This window comes from Chelon labrosus, assembly GCF_963514085.1.
Source record: "Chelon labrosus genome assembly, chromosome: 11".
NCBI classification, from domain to species: domain Eukaryota; kingdom Metazoa; phylum Chordata; class Actinopteri; order Mugiliformes; family Mugilidae; genus Chelon; species Chelon labrosus.
In genome coordinates this window covers 16,078,913-16,102,747 of record NC_140344.1, presented here as the reverse complement: position 1 = coordinate 16,102,747, position 23,835 = coordinate 16,078,913, and the positions used below count along the sequence as shown (strand labels likewise).

General features: G+C 41.7%; 1 protein-coding gene across 2 annotated transcripts; it reads right to left on the bottom strand.

Annotated features, from left to right (window-relative positions):
• Positions 1-7,659: 7,659 nt before the first annotated feature.
• nr2f2 (nuclear receptor subfamily 2, group F, member 2) lies at positions 7,660-12,999 on the bottom strand. 2 transcript variants are annotated; one of them, XM_084555693.1, is made up of 3 exons: positions 11,760-12,999; positions 10,256-10,801; positions 7,660-8,198 (listed from the first exon to the last, which is right to left on the bottom strand). In XM_084555693.1, the coding sequence occupies exons 1-3, from the start codon at positions 12,208-12,210 to the stop codon at positions 7,924-7,926; spliced, it is 1,272 nt and encodes a 423-aa protein (XP_084411819.1). In that variant the 5' UTR covers positions 12,211-12,999; the 3' UTR covers positions 7,660-7,923. The 2 variants fall into 2 exon arrangements, with proteins under 2 accessions (XP_084411819.1, XP_084411820.1); XM_084555694.1 differs by having other exon boundaries at positions 10,256-10,783.
• Positions 13,000-23,835: the final 10,836 nt, after the last annotated feature.

Genomic DNA, 23,835 nt, shown 5'->3' with positions numbered 1-23,835 from the left:
AAAAAAATAAAATAAAATAAAATAAAATCAAGCCACAGAAAATGTCAGATGTGGGTCCCTGTGACAAAATCTTATCAAGCAGGGATCCAGGGGCTGCTCGGCGTATCTGCGCGGGGTGTTCTTGACATGAAAAGGTCTCGGAGACGGAACCATATTGCAAAAGAACCGTTGTTCACACAGTTATTGTCTTTGTATTATAATGTTTGAGGGACTTGGACATGGGAGGTAAAAAAACATACTTTCAGCTGTATGCTCGCAGCGTCCTCGGCAACATTTTAAACAGTTAAGGGGATAAAAATCAGAAAGGAGTCAGGAAATCCAGCATTACCGAGGCACTGGAGATTTCCTGTAAAGCGTCAGTGGGCGGAGGTTGAACGTAAACTCAGCAATAAAGTTGCTTTCTCTATTTATTTAACCTTAGTTTAAAAAAAATAAAAAAAGAATAAAAACCTGTGCCACGATTTTTTTTTGCCAAGGAAGCAAATATCCAACTTCCACCGCCTCTGAGGCCTTGAGGTCAAATAAAGGCAGCTAAATAATGCGTAAAAGCGCAAAGTAATGTAAATGTTGTGACTGAGAGCCGGCCGTCGTGTTTTCTTTTCCTCGTGTTTTAACACGTCTGGTGTTCACACGGACTTATCAAGCTGCTCAATAAGTTCCGTTATTTGAATGAACGGTGTGTCTTCTCTGTACCGAGGAGGAGAAGAGCAGTAAAAACACAGCAAATAAATAAAACTTCACCGGTCTCTGCTCTGATCAAAACAGTTCCAACGAAAACAATTAAGCTTTTTATTTCTAACATAAACAAGGATTTCTACATTAGAGGTGTATCTATTGATTTTGGTTCTGAAGCGACGCTAGAATTAATTTTATCTGCCAGTTTTTCTTCTTTTTTTTTTTTTTCACCTGTGGAATCTGCGAACGTGTAGGCTCGCTGATCACCGTGTGGAAAACGATGATGATGATAATAACGGTGATAATGATGATGACGAGGAGGATGAGGATGAAGACTGGACGAGCGATAACAATCAGGGTGTGAGTTTTATTGTTAAAGCACCTTCAGTCTACCACCAGCGTCGACCAGAATTACGCCAAATTAATTTCACAGTTTGAGAGAGCCGTGCCAAGTGCGCGTTTGAAGTTTCGGCAAACACACGCAGAGACAGACGCGCGCGCTCGCAGGCGCACGGTGCTCTCCGGAAGGAGCGTTTACGGCGAGGGAGGCAGAAAACGTCTCCATCGCCGACGGGTGAGGCAGAGCCGCGTGGGTGCAGTGACACGGGCGAGACGTGGCAGGCCTGCCCGTCTAATTAACGCAGAATTGATCAAACATTTAGCTCTTATTTGAGCAATTTGTGCCCGCATAAAGATAATATCCAGTGTCTTCCTCACATCATCACAGAGACGGGCATCATCAGCCTCGCCACCATCACGTGTTTTGAGTTGGACACATACAAACGCACAAACTATACCGCAGGTACGTGCGCGTCTACGCGCATACAGGGAGGGATGATTTAACAAACCTGCACAATAGACACTGTCAGTTAAGTCAACCTAATCAGCCACTTTGTAGTAACACGAGCAGGCACACACTGAGAGGCCCCCAAAAGCATGCACGTGATCTTAATCTGAAGTTAGCGTGTGCGTAAAAGCGCAGTTCTGGCCACATTCGGGCTCCTGCGCCAAACTGCCTCACAGCGACGAGCCTGTAACATTAATACTGCGACCCCTGGAAGACTGGCAACCGCTGCGGCGCACCTAATGGGGATCTTAATAAAGTATCTATGTACCCCAAGTAACAAATCAATACAAGATGTAGGCCTATATCGATCAATACCTATGAAGTAGCCCTGATGAAGTAATGCGTTAGGGTTTGGGGAGGCTGAGGGGGCTGTCTAATATCCAGCAGAGTGTTTGCGGTCTCTTCAAATCATCCCTCTGGCTCACCGCTCGTCTTGGTCCTCCCCTCTGTGTGTGATCGTGTATATTAAGACAGATCACACCGCATGCTTTTTTTTTTTTTAAGGGAAAAAAAAAAAAAAGGTGCCGTCTCCTTGCTTTATAACATCGGGCACGCAGCGATTTGATTCCCACCCACCGGCCTGCTTCTCCATGAAAGTTTTGTCCTCTTTCTACTATAAATACATTTTTTATTGTGCGCGCCAGTCATGCTTACTCAGTGGCCAAATAGTGGCTTGCAATTTGAATTATTTGGCACGCAAACATTCAAACTATCACAGCAAATGTTGGCTGCACCATTGGCGTCGAGGTGGGCTCGCTGTGAGCGCGCTTGGGTTAAAAGAAAAACTCAAAACGGGCTTCTCGAAATGGGGGGGAAATTCAACATGGGGTATATTCACACTCCTGGTCTACATCAGCTGCAATTGTCTTAGTTTACCTCCCCCTATTTAATCGCCACAAAGCGCTGCGCCCCTTTTGAAATTCTGGCAGTGTTTTTTCTTTTCTTTTCTTTTCTTTTCTTTTTCATTTGAACTTTGTCATGTTGGTCTTCACTGGCCCTTATTTCTGCGTTTTCCCTCGGCTTTTTCTTTTCTCGCTAAAAAGGAAACTCAATAGCAGCAAACGTTTCGTCAACTAATACACATCCGTTATTATATTTTTGTTGAAATGACCGTATGCTCATATTTAAACTGTGTCCTGCAGACAAGCATTTAAACACTATGATCTCGGGAGGTTGAAAGCAGCGTTTAGAACATTTCCTTCTCCAAAACACGCTCACTAAATATCCGTGGACACAAAAAGCTCTCATATTGTCATTAAGATTTAGTTGCCCGCGTTATATATACATAGATGCATAGTTCACATTTGATGGGCAATAATTTAGGTTAAAACAAAGTCCAGAATTATCCCTTGAGGTGATTTAATTTTAATGCAGGCCTCCTGAATAGATCACGCGTTTCCCTAAATCCCCGCTCCTTCTGGTCACGATGTGAATTTGGACTCTCCTCTAAGGCAGAGGTTCCTGCAGTGGCCGCACACTACACCTTCTCCATTCACACAGACGGACGCAGTGGGACACGGGGTGGATGACAGGTGCTTAAAACACACATTACTTGTAAAGTTACCGCCTAATAGCAGACGGCAGCTGCTGTCGTGGACGTGCGAGGAGGGGCGCCCGCGTGTGCGGCGCTGCTCTCCTTTTTTTTTTTTTTTTTTTTCTTTTCTCCCCCCCGTGTGTGTTAAAAGTGAGCCGAGGTCTCCGAGGTCCTGGGAAGCTACAGTTCCAGGGACAGCGGGTAGATGGCACAATTTTCTTACATTTATGGGGCAGGGTGCAGGGAAGCCTTGTGCACTAAGTAGAAGTGAAAGGCAATTTATTTTAATGGCAAAAGATAAAGTGTGGCAGTGACGAGGAAAATGAAAGAAATCATACATTTAAAATGAAGAAAATTAAGACATGAAAGAAAAAATAAACTTGCTCTTGATTCGGGGATTATCACCAAATTTATAGCCAATTTGTAATAATAATAATAATAATAATAATAGTAATGATTGATATTATTATTTAAAGCCTGTGCATTATCTCAAGGAGCAGGTGCCTCATCTTTCCAACACTTGAAGGATACACTGTGAATGAGCTGCGGAGCCTGAAGCTGTATATATATGCAATAAAGCGCATGCTTTACGGGCTAATTTGTCATAGTGATAGTGCCAAGGTGCAAATAATGTGCATATTTGTCGCCTAACTGTGCGGGCGTGCGTCAGTTTCGCGCGCGTAAAGAAGCAAAGAGGAAGAGAGAGAGAGACTGCAGACCATGTCCTTATCTTATTAAACAAATAGCCTCACTAAAAGCCTGCGAGCCCCGAGTAAGTTCTTCAACAACCAGCAGCACGCAGATAGTGTACCCGCCTCGGCCCCGCAGCATCCCCCGTTTTTTTTTTTTTCTCCCTTTAGGTTGCCAGCTCGAGTGTCAAAAAGTTTTCACGTCACGCAGGCGTAAATAAAAGCGACGTCGCGGCGAGTTACACGTCGTTAGTTTTTTTCGTTAATAAACGAACAGAAGTACAAACGATGGAGTCAAGGGTGTAAATCAGACTCTGTCAACTGAAATCAACTCGGTCAGCGTCGAAGATCCGAGACATCGAAACCCACTCTGAGGCTCATGATCTCTGGCTGAACCCAAATAGTTTCTTTAAAAAAAAAAAAAAAAAAAAAGTGTGTTTGAGTTAGGAAGGGGTGCACTTTAAATACTTGGTCCAATTAAGCGGTGGTGGCGGTGGCGGTGGTGGCGGTGTGCAGTGTGATGTCCACCTTTCATTAAGCCTGGCCTCTGTGTGTGGGGATGTATACCTCGGGGACAGTTTGCTTGGACAAGCAGGGGAGGCACCGCTGTGTGGATAAATAGCGGCTTTCAGCAAGAAGCCAGTGATAAAAGACCATCAGCATCACATCATAATCATCATTTTCATCATTATCAGCAGCAACAAAACCACACACTCACGCTGCGCATACACAAACACACTCCTCCACTAACAGCAGCACCAGCAGAAGCAGCAGCAGCAGCAGAGACTGTGGTAAAGTTGGCTTCCATAAGGATCCTGATTAAGCCTCTGTACAACAAGGCTAATTCAGACCTATATGCAAATACTACTAATAATCACCGATAGGTCAAAGGTTTATGGCGTCACAAAAAAGCACGCGTGTAAATACCTGGCACCGAAAAGCCTCATACACACACACACACACACACACACACACACACACACACACTTCCTCGGATCTCTCTCTCACACGCACATATATAACTATAAATAAAAGTTCCAGTATGCTGATGAAGCTCAAAGATGCAGCTGGGAAATAAATAACGCAAAGCAGGATTTTCACGCCAGCAAATCTTTCCCCCCCTTCCTCAATAAATGACTTGTGTTATTTCGCCGCCACCGTCCACGGCGCGTGCTATAGAAAAGAAATTCCGTCCATTAATATTTATGCGGAGGGGTGAAAGTTTATCCCGCGAATGAAGCAGTGCGGGAGCTGAGTTGGGTATTTCCTGCACGGTGGGGTCTGTCTTGTGTGAGGGGCGTCTGCTGTTATGAAATGTTATTATCTGTTGAGGCGCGGCGACTTATTACAAGTGGTATCTTATTTCTGAAGTTTGCCACGCAGCAGCCTCGAACCCACTGTTTCATCAACAGTAAACCGCAGGTGCGTTGCTGTTATTATTGCTATTCGGCGATAGGAAATATCATAACCTTGCAGCGAAGAAGTGAAGGCGCTGAGTTAGCCTGTTGCCTGATTGATTCATTATTTTGTAATTCATTAATCACCTTCATAGGGCAAAAGTGCAACATCCTGCTACAGCAAATTGACTCCACTCCCCCACTTTCCTCCTCCTCCTCCTCCTCCTCCGCCTCCTCCTCCCCGAAGCGACCACACACACCACCACAACGCACGCATGCATGCACACACGCTCACAAGGGCGAGACACGCACGGTTTTGGGGAAGTCTTAAAAAAAAAAAAAAAAATACATGAAAAACTTTTCAAATTCATAAATTATAATTTAATACCAAGAACAAATTTACAGCAGAATGCTTGTTTACAATAAGCTAACACAAACAAACAAGAATTGTGTTCAACTATAAACTTTCACACACACTCACATATATCACTTGCAATTAATAATAATAATAATAATAATAATAATCATAAAAAAAGTATCTATACGTTATCAATACCCTGCAGTCATATATTTTTATATATTTATATAAAAACGTGGGTCAGTTTAAACTGTTCATAATTACAATCATGTATCATTCTCTGGTCCATATGTGGCTACGCACAGCCAAAGATCAGTGTTCAATCAGTGATCCCTTTTAATTCAACCACGACATGGTGTTTCTCTGTGTGTGTTGAAGAAAAGCCTCAAAACAAGGACAAAATTGCTAGCTTCCGAGTACACGCACGCAAGACGCACGCTCACACACGCGCACACACACACACGCACGCACACGCACCACGGCACCTGTCAAACACCAAAAGGAGCAATAACACTAAATTTAAAATATCGGCTCCTTTTCCTTCCTAACCTGCTCACCCTGTTTAAGTCTGTAGCCTAATAATGAACGTCGTTTCTTTTTCTTTTTTTCTTTTCTGTTTCTTTAAATACAAGGGCTAGTGTACTGAATGCACAGATTATATCTATACAGTCAAAAATAAAAAATAAAATAAAAATAAGAGAGAGCGAGAAAGAGAGAGAGAAAACATTTACATTTATATATCAAAGGTAAAATAGGTTAGCGACCTGTGGCCATGCATTCACAGTCTAAATATACATGAAAAAGAAAACATTTGTAGTAATATGTATATACATTAAAAACATAACTTTCAGTGCTACTAGCTAAGTCTGCCACTCAATTTTGAAGACGTTGTATTACCGAGAGAGAGAGAGAGAGAGAAAAAAAATGGCAACCACAGATTTTTCTTAATCACATATACTTTGTATAAAGGAAAAACTCGTTGAAATGAATTGACCTATATTTACAAGAATACTGCCTCTAATCAGTGTTTCTCAAGTGGAATACACGACTGAAGTTTCAAATCTAATTGTGTCCCCCCCCCACCCCCCAAAAAAATGCTGTATAGGCCTATAGTTTAACAACGTTTTGATAAGAAATCACATCATGCTTGTCAGGCACTTAATGCTTGAAGTGAATAAAGGGTGACATTTCAGGGACGCTTTAATAATACTGCTATTAAACACTACTCTCTGGCTAGGCTTCAAACTTTTATGACCCTTGACCTCTCCAACTTTTATTTTAAACGAGCCAATTATGCGCTCGGTTCAGTTTGAGCCACTGCAAACGCTCTTAAATGCGCACTTTACGCATTTGGAGCAACCTGTCTTAAATACCTTAACAACAGCAGGTCTTATTGGCTACTTGTGGAATTTCTTTGCTTTTTTTTTTTTAAATTTCAATTGGGGGAACTCGGAGCCAAATATTCAGAGATGGGTGAACTGTGGAAGGTTATTCAAAAGCCAGATTATTTAAATCATGCAAACCGTCATGTCTGCGAGCGACAGATTAAATTTTTTTAGCCGAAAACAGTAGTGGGAAACAAAAGTGGATCCTGCAACTTCATAGTAATAAAGAGCAAAAAAAATTTTTCCCGCTGGGTCATAAAGTTGAACACGAACTCCAAAAACCTCCCTGTTTTGCCCCAGATGGTAAATTGGTCATCCTATAATGTAAGTGCGCTTGCAGCATTAAGCCTAGATCATAAGCCTATTTCTCCTATTGCTGTGGTTTTAATTCTTTTTAGAACTTTTTTTTTTTTATTATTTTTTACATTATTTCACCATTTCAAAATAAATCATTGTCTTAGAAAATAACACCACCTGTACTACAGAAATCACATAGGCCGGTTTGGAACCAGAAAGGAGGAACAAAGAAAGTACAAAACACAGCTATACATGGACACAGGACAAGTCATTTGAGAAAAGAAAATTCACGTTTTGTATTTTCCCTTTCTCCATTTTTTTTTGTCATTTTTTTTTTAACCCAAATTTTCATTTTTAAATGCACTTAATACTTAAAATTTTCCTTCTACGGATCAACAAAATCCCTTTTCCTTTTTTTCCTCATTTTCTTCTTTCAGTAAAAAAAAAAAAAAAAAAAAAAAAAAAAAAAATGGATCGAAGCAGGTTGTTCTGCGTGAACACTGGGAGCTTGTATCTGCCATTTTGAAAGTTCAGTGGATGTCTCAATTTTTTTTCTTTTTTCTTTTTTTTTGAGAGGGAGGGGGGGATTCACAGTCATTTACGTCAATGTCTTTCTTCATGAAAGCCAGCCCCGTGTAACAGCCGGTTGGTTTTTTTATTCCTTCCACAAAAGCAGCTATAATCATTGTAGTCTCGCAGCCCCCCAACCCCAACCTTTTGTTTGTTCGTCTCCTTCTTGGTTTACTGAATTGACATGTAAGGCCAGTTAAAACTGCTCCCCGAAAGCAACATATCCCTGATGAGAGTTTCAATTGGGGTTTTACCTACCAATCGGACGAAAAATAATTGTTCTATGACCGAGGAAGAGACTGTGCGGAGGGAAGGCAAGCGGAGTAACAACTTCCCAAACCGTGTTGGCTGGTTGGGATACTGGCTCCGGACATATTCCTCCAGGGCGCACTGGGACTTCTCCTGCAAACTTTCCACATGGGCCACATCTGAGAGGCCACAAGCATCTGAGAGGAGGGGGGGAAAGCAAATAAACATTAATAAAGTGTAACCCAAAGTGTTTCTCTCACTAGGAGCTTTTTTTTCCCCTACTGTGGTTACAGACTACAGCGGCAAATCATTGCTTGTCAAAAATCAATTATTTCAGGAAATTATTCTTATCACCAAGTGTACGAGCGCGTTTGTCTGGAGGCTTGTTTTGATAAATAGCGAGGACATTATGTTTAATGTGCGAGATTAATAATAATTTATAATCATGATAATAAGACCGAGCTGGACGATTAATTACTACAATATATACAGAATTAAAATGTAGTTCAACAATGTGATGGCAACGTAATTATATTTGTATTTTTTTAGATTAGAAGTAAAATAAAAAATAACCATCATGAGGGAGCTGATGAAAATGGCAGCCCTGCTCCACCAGCTATGTTCCCCTCGCTCCTCTAACTCGCTTATTTCTCTCGATAAAGCCATTTAAAAGTGAACTAAATAATTAAGCGTATTCATGGCAAAAAGACTGTTTCAGATGGGCCTATCTGTCGCAGTCAGAGGCAGAGCGAGGACGAGGGGAGGGAGGGGGGGAGGGAGAGAGAGAGAGAGAGAGGGAAAGACAGGGAGACCTACTGACCTTTAGTGAGCAGAGATTTAGCTTGAAAAAAAAAAAAAAAGGCCCATAGCCTACGGAGTTGCCGTCATACTATACCATCAGAGCCGCATAATCACTATCTGTGCTACTGCTGCGAGTGGGCGGCAGCTGATAATGTGCCAAAAACGCATGTACGCGCCTTGGTTAAGTTTGTAAAGTTTATGCATGACAACAACCAAACCACCAAAGTAGCAAAGGCGTGTCATTCAACCTACAACACGCAGCTCGTGTTCAAGCCTTGGAGACTCAGGTATGGAGGAGACAAATTAAGCCATAAGGGCTTAACAATAAAATACAATCACCTGAAATGAGATTTATTATTATTATTAGTATTATTTATTAGAGGAGGCAAACAAGCCTGCAGGATAACAATAGTAAAGCTACAGGGCTGGAAGAAATACAGAGGCTGATGGCTTGCAGGTATGGTGTCATTTCATTGATATGCATTCACTCATCGGTGTAAATCTAATCCACATGTGTTTTTTTTTTTAATATTATTATTTTCTTTATTATTTAAAGGTGTTGCTAATGTAACAAAATAGCCGGGAAGTTTGGGTCGTGACCCAGTTCTGGAGCAAGTCCAGAGACGCCTTGAGTCCTACAAGGCGGAGAGAATATTTCTGCAAATAAAAATGAAAGCCGCCCCTCCTGTCACCGCTCAATAATCACACAAATACTGTTAAGGACTGGCACATTCGCCATTACAGCATAAGCATGGGTTCCTACTTCCTTTTTTTTTTTTTTTTTTTTTTTAGCACATGTCTGTCCCCTAAATGACAAGAGGGCTCTGAAACCTTTTGCTTTTACTGTGTGCAAATGGGACATTAGGCTTGTCTTTCTTTTTTTTTCTCTATTCCCCTCCCCCTCGGAGCCTGACATCATTTATATCTGTCATTTCCTACAAACAAGACGTGGGGTGTACACACGTTGATAAATGGCTGAAAAATATCCAAGTGAGGAAATTCATCTGCGGGCTATTTGTTTCCCTAAAAGTGGACTAATATGACGCTAAAAGGGAATAATTATTGTGGAGGTATCATTTAACTAGTGTTGCAGTTAGGCTGCACTTTTCCTTCGCTTTTGCTGTCAATTTAAATTAGAAATTCCCTGTGTGGTCATGCAAAAAAAATAAATTCCAGTGTCTGTGTGTGTGTCTGATAAAAAAACAGTTGATTAATCAAGTGGTTTTAAAATTTAGTTGCCTAGGGCCTGGCCAAAAGCCCTTGACCGTGAAGGCAGCATAAGTGAACATTTAAGTACAATGTTCATCTAACACAAGCAACAGCCTCCAGCCAGAGCAGATATATTTAGGTCAGCGTTGATTTAGCGGATGCCAGTGTGCAGGTTAGTGACATTCACACACACACACACACACCCACACACGCTGAACTTGAGTGTGCCAGTCTATTGTCTTACCTGTGGTGAAGAGCACAATTGCCTTTAAGCAGCTATATTCAGCAGAGTCAACGTGCAAAGCTTTGAGCTTCTCCACTTGTTCTTGGAAGATCCTAATGTGGTCCATAAAGGCCACCACTCTGTCCGCAGACATGGGGGAGGCGTGAAGGCCAGCCGCCGCCAGGAGAGGAGCCACATGCAGGGGCATGGAGCACTGCGCCGCGTTGAGCACAAATAACTCACTCCACGTCAACCTCAGCAGAGCCACCTGGTCGGTGATCTGAAGGTCTGGAAAGAAGGGAATATTCCTGGCCCACTCCACGGCACTGAAGAGCATCCTGGCTGCTAGTTCACAAATGTTCTCGATGCCCATTATGTTGTTGGGTTGCATGCACTGGCTGCCATACCGGGACGTCGGGTAGGGCTCCGCTCTCAACAGAAGAGAGATATATCCGGATAAGTAGGAATGGCAGTGGAGTGGGTCTCCATTTGTCAAGGCGAACTGACCGTGGTGTGGCTGTGTGGGTGGCACCCGTCCCCTTTGCACGGCTGCAGTAAAAAGAGAAACTGCAGATATTGAAGCCTGAATTCTACAGATGATCAAACACTCAATCGGAACAGCTGTTAATTATTAGAATACATTTTTTTTTTTTTTTTTTTTTTTAAAAAAAGCGAAGAAACGTTAAATGTGAAGATCTGGAAAATACACAACACACAGCATGGTTATGAGAGATCAAAACACACACTCACACACTATGGCACACGAGTTTTAAAACAGACACGCTGCCTGGGTAATAATCAGACTGTAGTGTGACAAATCATGTAGTGAAACAGCAGAGATGCGCTTTAAACACATTTCACACAAGGCTAGCACATGTGCAGCTTTAAAATGATGTTATTCGGCAACAGCAACATGAGCTGGCTGTGAAGGAACACAAAGAGGGCAAGGGAGACCTTGCATGTTTAACCCTTAACCTACTTAGCAATTCATCTCGTTTTACCATACATGCAGGCCTATTTTCGCTTCATATTCGCAATTAATTCTCGGGGTTTAATCGGAGGTTTTGTGTGCACAATTCAAGCTAGTGTCCGGCTTTGGACACAGAGAACAAGGCAAGCGGGATAGATGCAGCCAGAACACGCTATCTCCTAATTCGACACTCGCCATAATAGCGCAGAAAGCTATATCTGTTCAATAGAGATGTATCGCACACAGCCGTGTCTAAATATAAATTTGATAGCCTTAGCCCGACCGGGGGTCGGATCTCATTTGTTAAATGCAGAGCTATAATGCTCTGGAGCTGGATAGTGTAGCGCAACGCTAAAAGGAAAATCCGGCGAGCCCCGTCTCCAGCACAGCACAGAGCGGCTCCATTGCGTGCTCCAGCCGCACAACGTTGGAGGGAGCAGTCGGTCGGGAGAAGGAGAAAAGGCAAACGGGGGCGACGTAATGTGGTTTCATGTCTGGAAGCCTACAAACACACAAACGCACACACACGGATAGGAAAACAAAAAGTCCCAATACCTTCCCGTCTCATGCCGACTTTAAGGCATTTTTTGAGGCGGCAGTACTGACACTGATTGCGGTGGTGTTGGTCGATTGGACAATTCCTGTTGGCACGGCATGTGTAAGTGAGGTTCCGTCGTACGCTCCGTTTGAAGAAGCTTTTGCACCCCTCGCAAGTAAACTGGCCATAGTGTTTGCCACTAGATTTATCCCCACACACCACGCATTCAATGTGCTGTGGCTGCTTCTCCGACTGCTGCGTCGTCTGGTTCGTCGGCGTGGACTGCGTGTTGTTCGGGGGTCCTTGGACCGGAGTCTGAGGGGTCGGAGGGGCGACCTGAGAGGCTGTCAGATTCAACTGGCCTGGTTGAGGGGTGGGAAGAGATAGTCCTCCTTGGGTCTGCGAGGAAAGGGTGCCTTGGGTGTCAGCCACATCGTCCTGGGAGCCTCTCCACACTACCATTGCCATATCTATCAGTCAACGTAAAGAAACTTTTTGTCTGCCGTTTTGGTGTCGCGGTGGATAACGTCTCAGGGAAACGCGGTAAACTGGGATTAAGAGCCAGGCACACAAAATGTCAGATCTAGCCTACGATGAATCCACTCTGGGTCTCCCGAAAAACTGTCGATTTATTGCTGTTGGAGACGCTGCGAAGCACGTTTTCAAAACTGATGCGATGGCGAGCTGAGTCGCTGCCTTGCGCTTAAAGGCCAAGTCCAGGGGCGCTTACAGTCAGCCATCCAGCACGGCCATCAATGGGTAAGGTAGGCTAAATATTAAAAAAAAATAACCAGCCGAGGTAGCATGGACTGTTCAGTCAGTCAGTGATGGAGCAGGTTGATAAGACCGTGCCCGCAGCAGCATAAAACAATTGGTGAGCACACTGTAGCAGCTACTATCAAGTTCCAGCACAAGTCTTGGAGAAAATCACCAACTGGGTTTAAAAAAAAAAAAAAAAAAAAATCGCGTCTTCTTCCTTTTCTCCTTGTGAGGTAGCGCCAGCAAGCGCGCAGCTGAAGCCAATGTTTCTGAGAGCTTGGAATATGAAGACAACTCTCCCCTCAAAAAAGCGAAAGCACTAAAAAACCAAAACAAAAAAAAACTAAGATCACCACCTACAAACCTCCTCCGTGCGCTGGAAAATAATAGGAAAAAGGAGTAGAGAATCAAAGTGATCAAATATGTTAAAAAGGCGGAGGTTAGGAAGTGATTTGCGATTGGTAGGAGCCGGGCTGGCAGAATGCTTTCTCTCTGATCAGCTCACTGAGCTCTCTATATAGTGAACTTTGACACGACTGCTGCAACTTAGCACACGTTACCATGGAGATCGGCTGCCATATAAGGAAAGAGAGTGTGTTTGACTGGTCAGAGCTCAGGGACCTCCCCCTGAACCCCATTGGCTAGTCGGCACTTGTGCTACTTGGTACCTTGCCAGAGCCAGCATGGAGGTCGAGAGGGCCGCTTGGTCCTAAAAAGAGACGCGTTTCGGGAAGAGGAATCATTTCTAGTCACTCAAATCGCCCAGACTATAAGATATACTCTCATGCAGCCCTGTAAAGCTTTAGCAATTTCAACCCCCCAAAAAAGAAATAAATAAAATACAAAAAAATCAATTCTTTGCCTCATATCGCGCTACAATATATCCGGTAGCCTTATAACAAGCTGAAATATCCGTGGAGATTTAGTCTCTGAGACACAGATGCACCTTCTGGGCATGATCTGTGTTCATTACAATCTTGATCCTTTAGGTATGTGGATATAAAGACACGAAACACACACACGAAGGAAGAGAAGTAAAAGCACACCGGCTGCATGACGCTTGCCAACATTATTTAGGATAATAGTAATTAAAACAGCATTATAGCAGCATATGCAGAGCAAAGCCAAACACCCACCAGGTGAACGAGACAATAATAATGTCATCGGCATTGTATATTTTGTTTTTAATGTTTGCATAAGTTCTCATATCTGCACAGGTTTATATATTATTAAGTGCGTCTTATCACACCAGATGCTATTCATCACCATCCAGACCACTCATAAAAATGTAATGGAAAGCTACTGAAATCATCTGTGCAGCCCGCTGCAGCCCTGCAAATCCTCCTGGCTGCTCATCCGCAGGGTCAGCGGGGCCAAATCTGGGTCTCAAAAGTCACAGCTTTGTCGGTATGTGGTCAAAACCTGAAGCTTTAGATAGGAAGTACATTTAAAAAAGCCAGCTGAGGTCAACAGGCCGTGCCCTTCACATTAAGGCGAAGTGGAGTCACTTCTCGGAAAGCAACATAAAGCTGTTTGTGGTAATTTAGATTCTTTAAACATTTCTTAGATGTTGCCCAAAAAATGAAGTTGGAAACAAAGAGAAGGACTCCGAGCATGGAACAGGGTGTTGGTAGATGATCGGATTTGGTGCCTGCACAGTTAATAATATTACAGCCTTGCATTTAAACAGCGGTAAAGACTGCTTTACTTCACAATTAATCACAGGTTCTTATTAAGTTCAACTAGGTACAACTTGACAGAGCCACACAGATGAACCTATACAGCCTGGTCAGTGTGCTGGTCTATGGAGAGAGCAGCAGAAGCAGCATGCATTGTCCCAGGGTGTATTACAGTATATGGGTGCCCCCTAGCGTATGAAATTTTCTTGCTTCAAACAAGATTCAATTTAGAGGAGCCATCCGACACGGAAACCGCTTCAGTCTCGTCTCTCTCATCGACCAAACTAACGAGCACCATTTTAAACTGATGACTGTTTGTTTAAATTCTGTTTTACATGACTTGGACGGCAAAGCTTTGAGAGTTGCCAAAGTTGGATTTACTTTTTCGCCACTTCAGGCAGTCCCGGCGGTGGTATTTAGACCAATTATGTCTTTATTCTAAAACAAATTAGCCGATTATTTTGTCTGCATCACTATTTTGTCGGTTTTATTTACAGATCCCGTGAACACGGAAAGTCTGTAAATAAATTAAAAGGTATCGACTTATCCAGGACGCCGTTTTGCTTCAAATGGTAAGTATACCTTTTGCGTTCTCTATTATGATAAATGAGCAAACTAGCAACGCTTTATTCTTCTGCTCTAAATTAAATACTGTATTAAATAAGCGGACAGGCTTATTTGTCAGAATAAAAGACGTGCCGCTGCAGACAGACCACAGTAACGTACATATACGGTATTTCTACAGTGCGCATTGAACACGGACGACTCTGTCAGTCATTCTCGCTTATTATCCGAGCGTTAATTTATATCATGATCACAACAAACCCAACTAGTTTCCAAATACCCATTCATAAAGTTATTTGATAGTGATAGTGAGACAGGAGGCTGTATTCTTGCAGTAACAGACCTACCAAATGCATATGTTGCTGATTCGTCCGTAGCGGGATGCATCTTCTCTCTCTTATTCAGAATATATTTAGTCTTCTCTTTTTCGACACAGTGCTCAGATTGAAACTGGCAGAGCTTCCTCTCCAACAGACGGGATCAAACACAAAAAAAATTCACGCTGTTTATTGGAAAACTGCAATGTCTGACCATGCAAAAACTTTGGAGAGCCGAAACAATCAGACTGATTCACGTCATGTGTTGTTGAGCGAGAAATTGGAAATATAAGGTGACGTGTCGTCCGAGCAGAATATCATTTGACTGCCTCTGGATGTGATAAGTAGCATAAGCTTTACAGCCAGCAAGAGATCCTGTGCGCCTTTTTCTCTCCTACAGTAATATGGCCAAAACGCGCTTGCACGCCGCTGCTTTGTGTGGGCTATTGAGGAGAGAGGGAGGGGGTGAAGTCAGAACAGACACCTGTCTTTAAGTGTGGCGAGCAAGCATTACGAGATTCTGCATATTAGAAAATAAACGGAGACTGGACGTAAAGGCGCAATATGAGCTGGGAGTGAAGCTGTAATTAACGCGGAATAACATTTAAATGTATTCATATAAATTCACAGTTTTCTATGATTAACTGGACCCTGTAGAACAACAGTCACCAAGGCAATATTTTTATATATTAATAACAACAATTCTTATTATATAATATTTATAATATAACACATTTATATATTATATTATGATCATAATCATTTTTTTGCAGATAAAATTCCAGGAATTATACATTATACAGAGGCTTGGATTAAATTATGATCGTCCAATTAACCTTGCGTAAATCTACGTAAGAATCTACGCACCTTTGTCACGCGTAAACATTTCCGCATTAACACAATTGATTTGCTATTAAACCCCATTCCCCCTCCCTGCCCCCAAAAAACTCCGTTTTTATTCCCCGGCTTTAAAACTTTCCTGTGTGTGATTTGTACTGCTTCCCCCCTTCAAGCAGAAGATAAAAGCGCCAGTCTCTATATGCTCAGCAAGGCAGCGTGCAGCACAACAATAGCGCAGCCCAACGGGATCAGTATCGATTATGAAGAGACAGAAGATGTCGTCTGCACTAAATATTTACTGATCACACACAAATAGCTGGGTCTTTAACGATTTCCCATGCTCCGGCTGCGAGAAAGGGACTAAATCACTTTATTATTGTTAGTAAAACAAAGCACACACTCTGGAAGACAGCAGTGGAGGAGTGTTGATTGGGATGATTGCAGTTAAATGAATCGATAATAGTTGAGATTTACGGCCGTGTATATATAGATATACATATATATCTATACATACACAAATATATATATATATATATATATATATATATATATTTGGACATATGTTAAACTGTCTCTGGCGCTCCGATTTAATTATAATGCAGAAAAAAATAAACAGATTTTTTTTATTAAAACAACTGAATTAAAATGAATTAATATAACCGTATGATCAAAAACACTCTGAAACTATCAGATACCATCTAAAAAAAAAAGGTGGGACTGTTCTGCTGACGGCTAAAAGCTCTCTCACGCTTGTGCAAAAAGCCAAAACTGGAAGAGAGGGGGAAAAAAAGTTGACTTTAATCTTATCTCTGCCTTCACCAAGTCCTTCATGCAGATAGAGGGATACTGACCCGGAGGTCTGCAAGTTCCCGGCCTGATTAACCCTTCCAGACCCGCGCAGGAGCAAAGGTTAACCAGGCTAATCAACTTCAAGAGTCTGATTGAATTAGATGACTGTGGAATCAGGACAGAAACTAAATTGTCCCACTTTAAAAAACACCCCAAAAAAGGGAGAGGCTGGACACTTTTGACAAGTGGCACAATTTGAAATAATATTTAAAAAAAATAAAGAAAGAAATTATGCACAGATAACAGGCAACAGGTACAAAATTACACATTTTCTGTCAGCATTCAAAAACAATTTCAACACACACCAGTTGTTGTGTCCATGTTGGGTAAAGATCACTTGATTGATGGTAGTGGTGCCCCATATGTCATGGCCTTTTTGTCTGTTGCATTGCATAATATCAGGCAGTACCCTTTTAACATTACACGTTTTAGAAGATAATGATGTATTTAGTTTTTTGTTTTTTAGATATGAGTTCATTGTAACAATCTTTACTTATATTATTCTTTTTGGTTCTTTTGATTTTTCATGACAAAATATGTCCGTTAAATTAAGTTCCTGTATTTTTGGCCTCTTAATAATAAGCCTACACCCTATTATGTTAATTACCACGGTAAAAAGCATTTCGATGGCATGCGTATTTAAGTATAAGTATGAAGTATATAGTGAAAGAAAATGGTGCATTTTTTTTTTTTTAAGCAGAAATACGTGTTTTAGTCGGGACCGTTTCACATGAGTTCATTCAACGTTGTAGATCACTTTCTCTCTGTCTGCATGCCCCAAGGGCCGCTATCTAAAAAGGCAATAGATCCCAGATAGCTCACTGTGTTCAATTTGCCAATGACAGATTATAGTGCCAATTTAAACAGATAGGGATCAATTTGTCTCAATGATCACTCTTTAGGCTGTCAGCCAGCGCGCTCTTAATGTATTTGTAAATGCTTATTGTTTGAATCATTGCTGTTCGGTTTAAAGTGATCAAAACATGCAGAGAGAAAGATGAGTGGTGTAAACGATGTGCTGTTTTGGCTGCTAAAGACCGCATAGATGGAGCATACATTATGATTACTTCAGGCAGCAGCACTGTAGCAGCAGTGACCAGTGGGTCAATGGTTTAACTCTAAGGACTCACTGGGAAAGTCTGGGTAGGGGGAATTGTGTGATAAGTGCTCTCTAACCCCCAGAAACTACTGCTGAAGTACCCTTCGGCAAAGCAGCTTAAATCCCATCTGTCCCAGTGGAGCTGCACAGCGACCATCAGTACAACACTGCAGTTCTACCAACAGGCACTTGTGATATGTGTCTCTTTGAGCCCTCTCTTTTCTTTTTAAAAGGCGAGAGTGGGCAGTCCACTTGGCTCACACTCTTTTTTTTTTTTCTCTCTCTCCATGTACTCACAGTGAAAAAGTTTGGGTGAAGACACAAGAGAGAAAGCCGTGGCAGCATTGAGTCCTGAGCCAGACACGGCTCACATGTGGCCCCAAAGGCAGCAGACAGCGTATTGAATTACTGTAACTCAAGGTGTAATGTGGTAGCAGTGTGGGATATGTAAAAACTATACAAACGGATGTAGAGGAGGCTTACCTCAGCCGCAGCTTCAGCTTACAGTTCAGTGTTAAGGATAAGGCTTATTTTCTTAACCTTCGTTTGCAATCATTTATTAGTTATAACGACAGCCTTCCCCCGGAGACGGCCCAATCAGTAGATCTACCAGTGATATCAAAAAAGATATTGCATCAACAGCATTGTACCTCTACTTTTAGTAATTCATTTGTTTTATACAGTTATGTTTGGAAGATAAAGACTCATAGATGCATGGTGATAAAGTTGCACTTAAATTAGAAGAGCGAAGACTTTGGAAATAAGAGTGTTCCCGTGGCCGTCAGAGATGACCACCTACTGTAAGTATTAGTGTTTGAATTGTTGCTAAAGCAGCCATTTACTGTATGCTTTCTGTTTGCAGTGCTGACTAATAAAGTTTTAAGACACAAACTGTGTTTTGACTGAGTTTCTTTATGCAATAACCAAACGTGACCCTTCTGTTTTTCTGTTTGTACAATGATAGTTAATTGTATTTTAAACTTGTGCCGTTTACACTGCAACTTTGGTTCCAAAGGCACGGCAACATATTGTTAAAACGACCAAAAGGACGGCCCATTATTTCATGATTTTCTTTCTCTTTTTTTTTAAGTCTTTGGCTCTACTGAGTCTGTCATACGTCTTAATCAGAAATACACTGCCAGCCAGTGTTGTTTCTTGTGGTTTAGTGGAAGTGCACGTGCTGCAACCGTCATATATCTTTCTAAAGTTTATATTTAAAAGATATTTGTGTGGTGTGATCGTGAAGAATTGGAATGTCCGAAAACCATCTACAGTCGTCTGTCTACAATCTAGAAATTTCACAATCATTAGTCAAGTGCAAACTAAAGAAAATGAAAATTATTTGAGGAGTGTGTGTGCCTTGTTTTACCTCTAGCTACGGGGCTAAATGTGTCAGCTGATCAAAGCGCAGGTCTTTACTGAAGTTGAACTAAACCACGGCAACAAAGACTGCAGGCTGAGAAATCAATCCAGCTGAAGTACTTTGTCATAAGAAGGCATTTCTCCACAAAAGTGTTGCAGACATTAATTTTATAACGGTGAGCAAAACCAGCAGCCCGTGAATATTGACTATGTTAACTACAACTCTACTTCCAAAGGTACTGAATGAACATTTGTTCATAGGAGATGCTGTGCTGTAGCACATATTGCCAATTCAGGTTTTTCAATCACACACATCCACATGTGATCAATGGCCCTTGCAAACTGATGGGAGGGAATAAAAGCTAGAGTGAATGTGAATGGGATTTGGTTAAGAACTCGGCAACAGCAATGACTCTTTGTGAAAGAGAGGATATTTTCTTTGTGTGCAAGACGACGTCCAAGCATGTAAGAAGACAAAAATCACTTATTTACAAGATCTCAGTTACTTTATCTTCAAATGAGGTAAAGCACAATCTTCTTCCATTCTCCTTACATACGTCATCAGAGTTGAAAAATAAGACTCGCTCTGCTAAAAAGAAACTGAGAGGGGATTTGTGGACATGCGATAGCAGTTAGAGGTCGGGGGGTTAGAGGTTAGGTTGACTTACTGAGCTAATGAATATATTTTGACCAATAAACAGGATTTGTTTGCAATGTTCCTGTTTATGATTAGTTAATGGCTTTGCAATGCAATCATTGCACAATAGAAAACCTTTTGACAATTCAGTATGCATTAGGTAAGGTAAACCTTACCTAATGCATACTGAATTAATAGCTCAGTAAGTATATACAGATCAATACAAGACTGTCCAGACATAAATGTATATTGTCTTCCAGCCTGAATGCAAATACCTGTAGGTGGTTGATAAAACGGATCTGAGTCATGTTTTTTTTGGTTTCTGTCATCGCCGAGTGGTCCGCGTAGGTGTATGTAAAACTGCAAGAGCATGAAGAGGAGACGTAGCCATCAGCGTGTTTTTCTAGAACAAAATAAAACACCTGACACTCAACAACTCCCTCTGTCACACATCTGGCGACGGCTGTAATTGAGGCCAATTTTGTAATTTGAAGATTGCAAGATATGATTCAAAGCAAAATCTTCACCAAGACGACCCACGGTTACTGCAAGGTATGTACCAAATTATCAGACCCTCGAATTAAACGCACCACAGACAATGGCGTTGTAATGATTCACGAGAGGAACATTTAGATAACTGCCACTGTGACGAACTGATTAGTTCATATCCGTAAGCTAACGCAATCCTGTATTTTAATATTTAGTTTTCATTCACTCAGCACAGGAGCATCTTTATCCACGGACAGCTCATTCAACCATTTAAAATGTATTCTGTTAGAAAAAATTAACTGTAAGCTACTACACTCTGGCATATATTACATAACAAGAGGACACAGGATTTAATGTTCAACAGGTATAGCAAGTGGCTGCATAAGGAAGAAAAAGAAAACTCATTAAAAAAGATGCCACTGACAACAAAGATGTGGTGAACCCGCAGAAAGCCCTTGTGACCTAATCAGCTTTGGTGAATCACAGTCAGAGTTACATCTGTTTGCGGATCAATCGACAGGCGTAACAGAGCTGTAAACAACAATGTAGGCTGCACAGCCGTGACGTCTGGCACAGAGAAACTGGAAGGCATTAAAGCAAACGGAGAAACGGGAATGAACTTATTAGCCGAGCGTAAACACCAAAAAAGACAAGAGCTACTGGATCATCACCACCGTCTTTGTACTGAAAACAAATGCATTAAACTGCTGTAATTTCCATGACAACAGCTGGCACAGGAGTATGTGCCCTCTGGCAGCGCCGTCAAAAAAAATAAATATATAAATAAATAAATAAATAAAAAAAAGACTGGCCACACATGCCTTGTGTCTGAAGTTGAGAAGCCTCATCTGGCTTGCAAAGGAGGAAAACAACACATATGTGTCTTCCAGCCAACAAGACAAAGCTTCAGTTGGTGCCCATTAAATCACTAATTGAGTGAAGAAAGACTCACGGTAGCTAAACTGTACTGGTACTGATGTGGTAGTGAGCAGTAGGAAATTACATGATATTGAAATTACATTTGAAACTCAGCAATGACCTCCTTTTGGAATTTTATAAGAAAACGTTTAATTTTATTTCTTCATTGATGAAGTACATGAAAAGATTAGTTTAACAGTTTGTCCTTTTATGGGTAATTCAATGCTAGAAAGGTTGGTAATAACCCCTGTAACCGTTTTTTCTTCCAGCGTTGGCCTTGGTAAATATAATAAATGCATTTCACTTAACATAATAATTGATCTTAATTCACATTTTGAGCAGGTATGCAGCAGGGCACAGACAATTCTACCTCTCATATCTATTATGTACCCTTAGGAACACACTGGCTCACGTGTTTACTTGTTCATTCACTACCATACTACCATACAACCAACCAATACTCTGCCACTTCAACAATCTGCAGTCTCTTTTCAGCCATAACGCCATTAACCGTTGTGTTTTTTGTAATAATCTTATTTCAGTGGAGGATTTATAGCTTTCCACATACGTCGCACTAGAGTGTTAACTAATACTAACGCCTGGCTCCTGTTTTGATCCAGACTTTCCTGTATGAATGAAACACTAGTAAAGCTCGGCCTGTTAAAAAAAAAAAGGGTGTGACGGATCCCTTCCAGGAAACATACAGTAGGGGACAAATCTGTACAGTCAGGTTGAATATCTGGCATGGCAAAGGGCCCACAATGCGAGGATTAGAGCCTATAGAGGAAAACTCAGAGGCAAGATGCAATCATTGTGAGCAGTGGCTCACATTGCAGTATGTATTATATCACATGAGACCCCTCAGATCTTTGCCTGAATCCAGAAAGGTCGAGCCAGCGTGTACGGAGACTTTACACGTCAGCAACTTACGCCTTAAAAGTAAATGAGTAAATTCAGTGTGTAGCGTACAAGTAGAATAAATATATCTATTAATCAATGGTGAAATCTCTATGTGCCCGCACTCATGTTATTTACGCGCCGCGTGCAGTGGTGGTGTGATATTTACCACCTTCTTCGCATGACAGAAACACCTCAGTTTACGTCTGAACTCGCTCTGCCCAAACAGTCAGCCGCAGCGATGTGATAAAACGGTGGCGCTCATGAAAAACGCCACAGTTTATTTAAACACCATATTGTTTGCAGCTCAAGGTGAAAATAATGCCATAAACTATAAGGAGGATGCGCATAATGATATGGGTTCACGTAGCCGGGGTGCGAAAGGAGAAGAAGAAGAAAAGAAAAAAAAAGAAAAGTAAGAGCCGTTTCATCAAGCTAATTGCCTGTTTGTGAGAGGGAGCAAACTTTTCTACCACCACTCTATTATGGAGGCTCTTTCTTAATCATAAATAGAGCTCTTGTATCCCAGAGGGACTTGCTATTCTAATTTACAATTGAACTAAAGACCAAAGCTATCAATCTTTCACAGACACTTTATTTCTGCCCCCCTTCTCTCTTGTAATTGTGGTGACATAACCATAAACAACAGAGAAAAGGCGGCTGTGACTGATCTGTGGAAATGACAGCATTAACACATGAGCTGCACATAAGCACCGCCATCCACACACACACACACACACCCGCGCACACAAACAAACCCACACTGAGGTGCAGTTAGTGCATACACGGCACAATGACACACAATTTAAATAGATAAACAAGGTGGTTGCAAGAACTCTTCCTGGCACATAAGGATGATAAGACTTAATAAATCTCAGTAGTCTGAATCAAAATAGGAAGACGATGCCAAATTGACAATTTAGTGGGATATTAAAACCCTTGAATGGTTTACATCGTAACTGAGTGTTAATTATAAATATATGATTTACTAATGCTTTATAGTTCAGTTATAAACAATAAAAAAAAAGACATTTTGGGTTGCCAGGTTGTGAAAAAATCCTGATGACAGAGGTTTACCCTGCTGTGAATATAATAGTGCTGTCAGAAAGTATGTAAAAATACTCTCAGGTCCCTCTCCTCCCAGTGAGTTATAAAACTTTGCAGCTACAAATAGATACCAAGCCATTACAAGGGCCAGAAGTTTTAGGATACAGTTGTAAAGTACACAACCTGGCAACCCAAACACTCTTGTTATTGCCTTATAAGTGATATTTATAAAGGATTTATTAAAGAGAAATGACGACGCTATTAGCAACACTTTATAAAAGGTGCCTTATCAGAGAGTGGCAGAGAGATAAATCCTGTTACCATTTAAAACGATTGCTCAAGACGACAAGGGAGTCCAGCCGATACGACAGCTTTGCATCATCCCCACAACAAAGCACAGAGAAGCTCTCATGCTATCAGCGCGCCGCCGCAGAGCCTCGGACGCATTCCTGCCCGCAGTGGCCGGTGCAGTGTCACCGCCGCCGCACCGTGCCCCGCGATGCCTTTAATGATGAGTCTTTTCATTAATGAGTTAATGCAAAAACTCTCAATGTCATCAGCAAAGATAAGAGGGAAGAAAGCGCGGCATTGTACACATAATGACAGGCTCCCTGCCTGCCCCTGAGATGTCACGGG